We start from the raw sequence: 11,280 nt of genomic DNA, 5'->3' as shown, positions 1-11,280 counted from the left end.
CAGTTTTGACAATTTGGCCCATATTCTTAGCTTGATATCAAAGACCTACATAACTTCGTATAGACCGATAAAGTCTAAGAAAAAAACGTACCCCAAAACCATACAGAAAAAGGTACGGTGAGCTAGATGGCGACACACCTTTGGGGTACGCTCGGCTAGATGGCGCTAATATTAATATTTGACATTTTAAAACATATCGAACATCCCTTAGCAGACCGCATGGCTCTACTAGACTTAGATTTCGATAAATACGGCATTGTGGAAGTAGAGTTACTTACGAAAAATAACGAAGTGTTAAATTTAGATAAACTATACAAAGAAATGCCAGTCAACGATGTCTTGTCAGTCAATGTGCGATTTGGTAACACAGTAAAGAGAATCAACGTTGAAGTTTTTTCTTTACCAATGAAGAAGCCATATTTAGGGGGATATAAAAACATACATACAGGTAAAATAAAATCCATCACCTAAAACAACGCACCCGTTTTCAAAGTTTGTATTAAGTATAGTGCGAAATCTCAGTTGCAGAGACGGTGTAGAATTTACCAATAAATGCTGATTTTTATATTGTTATGATACGACCACTCGGTCGGGCTTATTGGTGCGCGACTACGCACTGTGCGTAGTGTTAAGTCGTTAAATATGTGAAAACCTCAAAACGTGTAAGGTTCTAAAACTGTAATACCGTCCTCTTTGCAAAAAGTTTGTCAAATAACCTACCAGCAAAGATAACTCTGCGCAGAGGGCGCGCGCGACGCCGAGCCACATTGAGGCCGAGCTGAAAAGTACTATGAATAAATTGATCTTTTTGTTCTTTGGTGTGGTGAAAAATTTTGTGTTTCACTCGGTGGCAAAGTACTTTGCCCCCTTGTAAAACAAATAACTATTACTATGTCTTCTTTATTCGCTCTTTTAAATTCGCGCCTTATGTGTGACAGGGAAGTGAGGGAAGCAACATATCGTACAGATGTAGTACGAAAAGATTTGCATTCGGATTGTTACGGAAACGTACGAACGTGTCATGCTATTTCACTCAGTCTTAGTACAAGATGTACTGACATTGACTGAACTGGCATGACGAATACGAACGTTTCCGGAAAAATACGAAGGAAACCCTTTTCGCACTACAGCTCTACGTGGTTCGCGGTAAACAATCCCTTAGCACTCCGGTTTGATGACTTTTCGAAAAACTCTTTAAAAAGCATAATAATATACCTATGCATGTTTTTCTATGGTTTAGAATTTAGAATGTATGGTAGTGCTGTAATCTGATCGCAGAATATTGCCGTAATATTCCTCATTACCAGTATTATCAAAGAGGATCGATTATTAAAGAGAGTTACTGTCAAAGTAAAATGTGTAATCACAGTGCATAGACTGCCATCTCTCGACACAGGCTTAAAACTTTTGAACCTGTTTTGACAATTTGGCCCATATTCTTAGCTTGATATCAAAGACCTATATAACTTCGTATAGACCGATAAAGTCTAAGAAAAAAACGTACCCCAAAACCATACAGAAAAAGGTACGGTGAGCTAGATGGCGACACACCTTTGGGGTACGCTCGGCTAGATGGCGCTAATATTAATATTTGACATTTTAAAACATATCAAGCTAAGAATATGGGCCAAATTGTCAAAACTGAGGTTCAAAAGTTTTAAGCCTGTGTCGAGAGATGGCAGTCTATGCACTGTGATTACACATTTTACTTTATTTATTATTTATTTAATCTTTATTGTACACAAAGAAAGAAAAACTTATAGTACAAAAGGCGGACTTAATGCCAGACAGCATTCTCTACCAGTCTCTACTTTGACAGTAACTCTCTTTAATAATCGATCCTCTTTGCTAATACTAATTTGCTAATAATACTTATTAACGCAACACTATAATCCTTTTTCAGATACTACGTAGTTTGTTGATTTGTTTTTACCTAGCAACCACAGACACTTTAGCCGCCAAAGGAAATAAATATTTCAGAAGCTGTCATGGCAACGGAATTACAGTTTTAGCATTAGTATAATATACACAGATTGTTGATGATTTTACATTACTTATTAAATATTTACTGTTCATAACATGGAATCGAGAAGGAACGTGAATATTTCTCCAAAGGCGGATTGTTTGAAAGGTGTTGTGGCGTGCCAGTGCGAGTTGGGTCGAGAGAAGTTACTCACAGCTCCACCCTATCGACACGCTTACACCAAAACTGATGAAAAATCACGTATATCGACAGCCCCCTGTGCCAGAGAGCTCGAGCTCTTCAAATGTCCCACGACCCAGATACTCGTCACCTTCAAATCCCCCGTTCACCCAAACGAATCGTTCAGCAAGGTCTTCCCAGCGAGCACCCAAGTTAAATTTGTCAAACGCAAATTGGCCAAGTTACTCTCCGTATCAAGTGACAATCTCCTATTAACCAAAAATAGAAATGTACTGAACGACAGCAGCGAATTATCCGACTTGAAGACTGACGCTCTTGGAAATTTAGTTATTGATGTATTAACAAAAGACTCGGAGGAATTCTCTCTTTCATCTATTCCGGTGGAGTATTACGTCTATGAACTTTTGCAAGCAGTTACCCCAAAAAAGCGAATGATACCTTTCATTGCTATTAAATTCAGAGTTCGGAATCAAAATGGAATATTTACCCGATCGTACCATTCTATAATGAAAGTTCACGAAATCAAAAAAATCTGGCAGGGCTATTTCAAACCGATCCGGATAATTTAGTACTGTTGAGAGGGGAACATCCCTTAGCAGACCGCATGGCTCTACTAGACTTAGATTTCGATAAATACGGCATTGTGGAAGTAGAGTTACTTACGAAAAATAACGAAGTGTTAAATTTAGATAAACTATACAAAGAAATGCCAGTCAACGATGTCTTGTCAGTCAATGTGCGATTTGGTAACACAGTAAAGAGAATCAACGTTGAAGTTTTTTCTTTACCAATGAAGAAGCCATATTTAGGGGGATATAAAAACATACATACAGGTAAAATAAAATCCATCACCTAAAACAATGCACCCGTTTTCAAAGTTTGTATTAAGTATAGTGCGAAATCTCAGTTGCAGAGACGGTGTAGAATTTACCAATAAATGCTGATTTTTATATTGTTATGATACGACCACTCGGTCGGGCTTATTGGTGCGCGACTACGCACTGTGCGTAGTGTTAAGTCGTTAAATATGTGAAAACCTCAAAACGTGTAAGGTTCTAAAACTGTAATACCGTCCTCTTTGCACCTAATGTACTGCATTGTTGTTGTTCTCGGTATGTACCTACACTACATACTTATATTTTCAGGACAAATCTATCATCATGCCTACACCCAGACACCACAAAAACCTGAAAAACTACCACCGGAAAAGAAGAACTGTCGAGATACACAAACAGCCGAAGAAAAGGAAAAGATTTATGTAAGTGCATCAAAATTAATATTTATGTATATAAGTAATCACGACAAGTTTCGCCTCTGCGATGCATTTCCGCTACATACGGGGAAAACCATGTTATCAGCGACGACCGTAGCTCAGCTATGTGTTAAGGGTGGTAGAGTGAATAGGCTACTACTGAATTGAAGAGCTCTATCTTAGACGCTGTATAAAAAATGTGAATGAGTAATAATTGAAACCCCAAGACGACGACAGTTCGTAGGTAAATCCTGTATCACACAATCTCTTCGTCAAGAAGAAAAAAGATAAATAAATCAACGGCATTAGATACACATTACAGTCCTAAGGAGAGATTTAAGGACACCGTATCGCCTAATTGCACTGAGTAACAGCTTATACGATAAAAATTATAAATTGTGAGTTCCCTCGACAGCCTTAGCCCTTGCAAACGCATACCTACTGAGAAACTGTTTGTACCTACTATTTACGCTGAAATGCAGTGACTAGTATTTGATACCTAATCTTTACTATTTACCAGACAGTTTTTATTACCTTTTTACAGGACACCAGCTACAGCCGAGCAACACAAATGAACTCGACCCAGGCATACATACCGAACGTGACAGACAGGATCGTGGTGCCCAAGCAGTATGAGACCTACGAGGAAATGCGGGTGCGGCTGAACCACGACCACTACGCTTCGATCATCCAGCGAGCTTTCAGGCATCACCAGTTTAGGCAGAAGGTGGAACGGTGGCTGAGAGTATGCATGTGAGTTTTCGTTAAATACCAACATTTTGCAGCAGTTGAGGTTCCAGTTAGTTCGTAGGTATATCAATTTTTAATTATAATATTTTGTATGTTTAAATACCTTAGATCCAAAAAGCGCTACGACTTTAAAACTCCTTTTCTGAACCTACTGCACCTTAAAAACTTCATTTCGAAGAACCGCAGAAAACGGTACCTAGTATCTACCTGCCTTATTACCTAGGTATTCAGTTTTGCGTGTAATTATCGCCGTCTCGTCATTAGGTACTTTTTAGGATTCCGTACCTCAAAAAGGAAAAACGGAACCCTTATAGGATCACTCGTCGTGTGTCTGTCTGTCCGTCTGTCACAGCCAATTTTCTCCGAAACTACTGAACCGGTTAACTTGAAATTTGGCACACATGTACATAAACCTGTGACCCAAAGACGGACATGTAATTTAAATTAAGAAAATTCAATTATAGGGGCCAATTTTTGGGGGGTAAAAGTGAAAATTAAAAATCAAAGTTTCTAGAATTATAATTGTGTTACAGTACCTATATAAAATGAAAGAGCTTTTTATAAGTATTTCAAAAATATTTTTTTAAATAATTATACAAGGGGGCAAAGTTGTATTTTAACGCCGAGTGGTTTATCGCTGCTTCCAGTAGTTCACAGGTGGTAAATCATCGTTTGACTAGATTCACCTACATTTATCAATTTTAAAGCAGTTAATGACGTCTATTCAAGGTCAACTTCCCATAGAATAAAATTTTTTACGAACGCTTTAACAGGACAGACGGTTTGATGCAACCGGCCGTCTTAGACGCGTCGGGTGACCGGAAGGCTCGGCTTACCTTGCCCAGCGCATCGGCATTGCCGTTCAGCGCGGCAATGCTGCCACTGCCAGCCTTCTGGGCACCCTACCGGTCAGCTCATTTGTAGGGTTTTATTTTATAGGTAGTTTTAGTTTAGTTATAGTTTTATTTATAAGTTCATAGTTAAGTTTTTTTTTTTAGTATGACTATCTATTTATACAAATTAATGTAATTAATTAATTTATGGAATAATTTTTAGTAAAGTAATTTTCAAGTAATTTAAGAAAATAGGCAAAAAATGATCATCCCCCCCTTATCTCCGAAACTACTAAGCGTAAAATTAAAAAAAAATACACGAGATAGTTTTCAATCTATAGATTACAGGAAAACCTATTAGAAATCTACAGTAAAGCGTAAGTCGGACTTAAGGAAAAAAACTCAAATTACGAATTTCACTCACTGCCAAATCAAATGAGTTACCAAATCTCTTGAAATTGTGTGAGCGCGTTTGAATATTACATATAAACTCATTTCTGTTTCGTTTTGTTCAAAATATCGATTATTCGCAAAAATTACTTAAGTTCCTACTAAAAAGGAGGCGCTTAAGCCCTTCTTGTAGTGTACGGGACCCTTGCAACGCGAGTACAACTCGCACTTGGCCGGTGTTTGTTACTACGAGCTATGTACTTAGTATTAGTATTGTCAGACACAATTGACATGCTTACGTAGGTACTAAAACTTACCGATATCCGCATTTTGTGGACAGGGAAAGGATAGCCCGCATGAAAGAGGAAGATCGTTTGGAGCAGGAAGCTATGGAGAGACGTTTGCGCCGCGACCTTATCACCAAAACCTTCCCTAAAACGAGAGAAGATTTCGATCAACTTTACGCAATGGTATGAGTATCATAATACATATCAGAAACATAATTGTGGATTCTAATCTATATCATCCGAGTTGTTTTTACACAAACATTTCATTAAGGGCCACTTGCACCAACGAAAATGGGGTTAACCCACCATTTTTTATATGGAATTTGTCAGATGACAGCCCAGCTGTCAGTTGACATAGTCAGGGTGATTTAATGCAATTAATAAACCACCAACACTTTTATTTGCTTTCAGGTTGACAGATGGAAACACGCTGAGATTTCCAGAATTTCACAGCTGCATTCAAAAGGACCTAAAATTGCTGAATTCACTCTGCTACTGGATAAAGAAGTCGAGCTGCTACGTTGCATCGAATCCTATCGAGTGAAAGTGAAAGAGGACAGTCGAAAGACCAAAGAACAACAGTTTTTGGAAGAAATATCCAAACCTATAGCATGGTACGGTAAGGACGACAAGCTTATAACAATGGAAACAATAGAAATACAAAGGGCTAGAAAACTAAAGGAACTCTACAACTGTTTTCTACGTGAGGATATGGAAATAAAAGAACGCTTGGAGCTTCTCGTAGATATGAAGTATGCTTTGACAGAGTTTCGCCATCCTCTAGCCGAAGAAATCATTACATTACTGGACAGAGAATGCGATCTCGTCGTTAGAAGATGCGAGGACCAACAGCTCGACTTTCTGAGAAGAAGGATTGCAGCTAGCATATTACAATTTATCAAAACGTCTGAACTGAACTCTGGTGTGACAAAATGCAAGGACATCAGAGACTACAGGAAGATGGAAAACACTCGACTACACTACTGCGAGATGTGCAATAAAGTGAAACCTTACTCGGACTTCCCTCTAGACGCAAGAATGAGCTGGTTCCTGACTTGCAAGTCGTGTTCGTGGAAGGACGCACACGAGAGCCTGTGGATCGACATGACGCCGTACAAGTTCATACTGAGAGCCGTTCAGCGCGAAGAGCGGCGCCGCAAGTGCTGGGGATCTTTAGCGTTCGTTCTCCACGAGAAAGATATCTTCTTCATCGTGGAGAAATTGTGGCATTCACATTCGGCAATCAGTGAATGCCGAGACGTGACAGAGTTGAGGCTGTGCCGCTGGAACGTGCACGAGGACTGGTCGCCGTGGAACTGCTTCCTGGTGACGGTGGCGGAGATGAAGGCGCACCTGCGGCTGGAGCGGCCGGAGGAGGTGTACGACGAGGAGTTGGTGCAGAAGGTGTGCACCAAGCACAAGCTGGCGAAGGCCAACTTCGAGCAGATGACGGCCGTCAACAAGCGCTACACGGAGACGGGCACGTGGCAGGCCGTGCGGGCGCCGGCCGTCGCCCGGTTGCCCGCAGTTGAGCCGCTGTAACCTTTTCAACGACGCTTCAAGCGCACAGGTGTTGCGCTCGAAGCGTAACGGTCGATTATATGTAGGTTATCAGAAAGTGCCTTCTGTTAGTTTAATTTAATGCACGATAAAGTAGCACATGGCGTAAAGCCATAGATCAACTAGTAGACAAGTGTTGCACATTCAACCATAAATGAGCGAAATTAGCTAAAATGTGTGATTTGCAATCCGACACTTTCTCGACTTACGATACAAGTCGCGAAATGTCAAGCATAGTCAATCGATTGCTTGCCTTGTATGACACTTGTCTCCCAGTGAAGCTGTGGCTTAACTAGGGTAAGCATCCACCAGAGCTGAACGCAGTATCAGCGAGAATAAAAATACGCAGGGTTTTTTCATATTATTTGATTTTCTTCTCCCACAGTCACTTTTGGTGGAGGTGGATGCCGACCTTTATCAAAATGTTTAGATAATTACCATTAGGGAACTTTTTGAAATCGTTGATCAATCATGGTTAGTTGTTTGTTTTATTCGTTATGCACGTAGTGTAATGTAGTTAGTTTGTTGTCCTCACGGTGCACATTGGGAAAGTGCTAAAAGCTTAAAAATAACTTTGTACTCTATTACCATAGCAAAATTTACAACTCATTTTTCCTTAGGTGAATGTAATGATTGAAAATCAGTGTCCCATTTTACAAAGCTTCCAGTTACAATTTGCAAGTGGACATTTTTTTCAAATACAGCAAGTAGAAGAAGGACTTCACTTATAATTTGTTATTTGTAGCCTCCAAGTGGCGTACACGAAGGGAGGCCTATGCTCAGCAGTGGGCGATTAATGGCTGAAATGATGATGATGATTTGTAGCCTTCTGAAATGGGCCACTACAATCGTAATCATGTAAGGAAAGATGCAAAATAAGGTAATGGTAATAGAAGTAAAAAGAGAAAAATGTCTAGAGGCACTAATGCCGATCCAACAATGCACAGGAGTATCAAAATAAAATCAGCTTATTTAAATTGTCCTTGTTTTAATAATTACACGTAATACTTTATAACATAATTACACATTACATATACAATAATAATTTCTCAAGATATCAAACTCTCGTGGTACTTTAAAACAACATACTATATTCAAAACCCAAATGTGATAAAGGTGATATTTCGTAACGAAATGCACGTTAAAAGCTACTCTTAGACAATACATACACGTGGTCAATAAATTACGTAAATATAATTTAGGCATCTGTACAACAAACAAGTCTCCAATTGTTAAATAAAACGTTACCAAGAGGAGTGATCCCGCCACAGCGGGGTAAATGATTCCAACTCTTACACATGAAATAAAGCTGTCTGATCGCTGACGACAATGCACGTCAGTCGCTTCTTTCGGTGATTGTCTGCCTGAAAATCGGCTATTGTAAAACGTGGACTTTGTACGAGAATTTAAAACCATAAATAATGCAGTCTCAGGCAGACAACCACTGTGAATAACCGGCGGGCAGTCGCAGTACAGAGCGGTTACAGCCCGTTTCAAATTCAGTCGGCGCAATAGAAATACGCATGATTATATACGAACGTCGTACATAATGCTTTAAAATCTCAGCGAAGTAAACATTATAGATCAAGAGCCCAGGCCCGCCAGACCTTCCTCAAATTCTCAAGGATGAAACTTTGGGACAATGTAGAGTTCACATCGGCGTTTAATGTGTGCATATTTTCTAGTTCGGCCCATCGGCCAATTTTTTGCTATCAAGTGATGAAGGTGAAAAAAAAAAGTGCTTACTTTCCTTAAATTCTCAAGGCTGATTTTTATATATGTGTTAGAGCACGTTGTTAGAAATTGGTTATCATCAATGCCAGACCGTTTCCGCCGGCCATAACTTTTACCAGACGCGACAAAGTTGGCAAAAAACGACTCTAACTTACCTCATTTTCTCAAGCCTGATTTTGATATATGATACGCAGGGACCTATAACTAGACCGTTTGTAAGCAGCCAGACCAATCGGATGGACCCAACCATCCGCCAGACCGACTTAAAGTTTCGATATGGGCATTAGTAGAATTAAAATATTCCGGGTCTATAAAAGCTAAAAACTTGAATTTTCTACATTAAGCTACGTGTATATTGTATACTTGACGTAATAAGCGACTTTCAAAAATTTTACTTCTAAGGAAATAAAAAAATGAAAGTTTATATGTGGTGCAAGATTAATTTTAAGCTATGAATTTTATTTACACTGCGTAAGTACATGTGTATTTTATTATAAATATAACTTTTACCAGACGCGACAAAGTTGGCAAAAAACGACTCTAACTTACCTCATTTTCTCAAGCCTGATTTTGATATATGATACGCAGGGACCTGTAACTAGACCGTTTGTAAGCAGCCAGACCAATCGGATGGACCCAACCATCCGCCAGACCGACTTAAAGTTTCGATATGAGCATTAGTAGAATTGAAATATTCCGGGTCTATAAAAGCTAAAAACTTGAATTTTCTACATTAAGCTACGTGTATATTGTATACTTGACGTAATAAGCGACTTTCAAAAATTTTACTTCTAAGGAAATAAAATAAAATTAATATATTAAAAAAAAATATACTTTCTATTTGTAGAGGTTTACAATGTTCATAACTATTCCAAATTTCAAGTTGATAGCATTAGTAGTTCTCGAGATATTTAGGAATGTGACAGACGGACAGACAGACGGACAGAGTCGCACCATAAGGGTTCCTGTTGTACCTTTTTGGTACGGAACCCTAAAAATGAAAGTTTATATTATGTGGTGCAAGATTAATTTTAAGCTATGAATTTTATTTACACTGCGTAAGTACATGTGTATTTTATTATAAATTTAAAGAAGAAAAGTAAATTAAACTTTTTTTTCGGTCGTCGAACAAGGTGGTTTAAAATTAGTTTTAAGATCGATCCTTTTTAATTTGTGGGCGAGGGACTTCACACTATGTATAAAGGCACTATGTGTATGTTGCATTTATTTCCTTAGAAGTAAAATTTTTGAAAGTCGCTTATTACGTCAAGTATACAATATACACGTAGCTTAATGTAGAAAATTCAAGTTTTTAGCTTTTATAGACCCGGAATATTTCAATTCTACTAATGCTCATATCGAAACTTTAAGTCGGTCTGGCGGATGGTTGGGTCCATCCGATTGGTCTGGCTGCTTACAAACGGTCTAGTTACAGGTCCCTGCGTATCATATATCAAAATCAGGCTTGAGAAAATGAGGTAAGTTAGAGTCGTTTTTTGCCAACTTTGTCGCGTCTGGTAAAAGTTATGGCCGGCGGAAACGGTCTGGCATTGATGATAACCAATTTCTAACAACGTGCTCTAACACATATATAAAAATCAGCCTTGAGAATTTAAGGAAAGTAAGCACTTTTTTTTTTCACCTTCATCACTTGATAGCAAAAAATTGGCCGATGGGCCGAACTAGAAAATATGCACACATTAACCGCCGATATGAACTCTACATTGTCCCAAAGTTTCATCCTTGAGAATTTGAGGAAGGTCTGGCGGGCCTGGGCTCTGGGTCTATTACTATACATTGTCGACAGACGAGGCGTAACCGGTCTGGCCTCTGCCCGAGACCGGACATGAACTCAACAAATGTACATTGGCATCAGCTCAACCTCTAAATGTATACCTAACAAAATTCATTTTATAATCAATCATGAATTTTGAGAAATCTCAAAAATAAGGCCGGAAACATCTTGAAAAAGTAAAATGTTACAAATCTAAAAAGATTCGTCACGTCAACGATTTATCATTTATCCCATAAAATGTGCTCCCGTAGTACAAATAAGGATGTGAAAATTAAGTAATCGGTGCGCCTTAGCATTTCGATATTTTATAAAAATATTAATCTAAACATCAAATTTTGGAAAACTCAATTTCCGCTCTAATGTACAATCAGTCAATCGTAAAAAGAAGTCTTTAAAAAACACAAAAATGGAAAAAGATTAATATCATGCATTCACCGTCTTAGTCCTACCCGCTAGTCGATAAAATCCAACATCATAGATCGTCCTACTCATAATTTTAATACCTCTAAGCGAAT

At 38.6% G+C, this 11,280-nt stretch overlaps 1 protein-coding gene across 1 annotated transcript; it reads left to right on the top strand.

Annotated features, from left to right (window-relative positions):
* Nucleotides 1-2,079: 2,079 nt before the first annotated feature.
* Nucleotides 2,080-7,595, top strand: LOC125242276 (IQ and ubiquitin-like domain-containing protein). The gene is given in 6 exon segments (XM_048151038.1): nucleotides 2,080-2,686; nucleotides 2,689-2,997; nucleotides 3,310-3,422; nucleotides 3,961-4,169; nucleotides 5,730-5,859; nucleotides 6,088-7,595. Coding segments are annotated over 6 exon segments (2,499 nt in total). The 3' UTR covers nucleotides 7,219-7,595.
* Nucleotides 7,596-11,280: the final 3,685 nt, after the last annotated feature.

The sequence above is a fragment of the Leguminivora glycinivorella genome, chromosome 2 (genome assembly GCF_023078275.1).
Source record: "Leguminivora glycinivorella isolate SPB_JAAS2020 chromosome 2, LegGlyc_1.1, whole genome shotgun sequence".
Taxonomy (NCBI): domain Eukaryota; kingdom Metazoa; phylum Arthropoda; class Insecta; order Lepidoptera; family Tortricidae; genus Leguminivora; species Leguminivora glycinivorella.
This window is presented reverse-complemented; position numbering and strand designations above follow the sequence as displayed.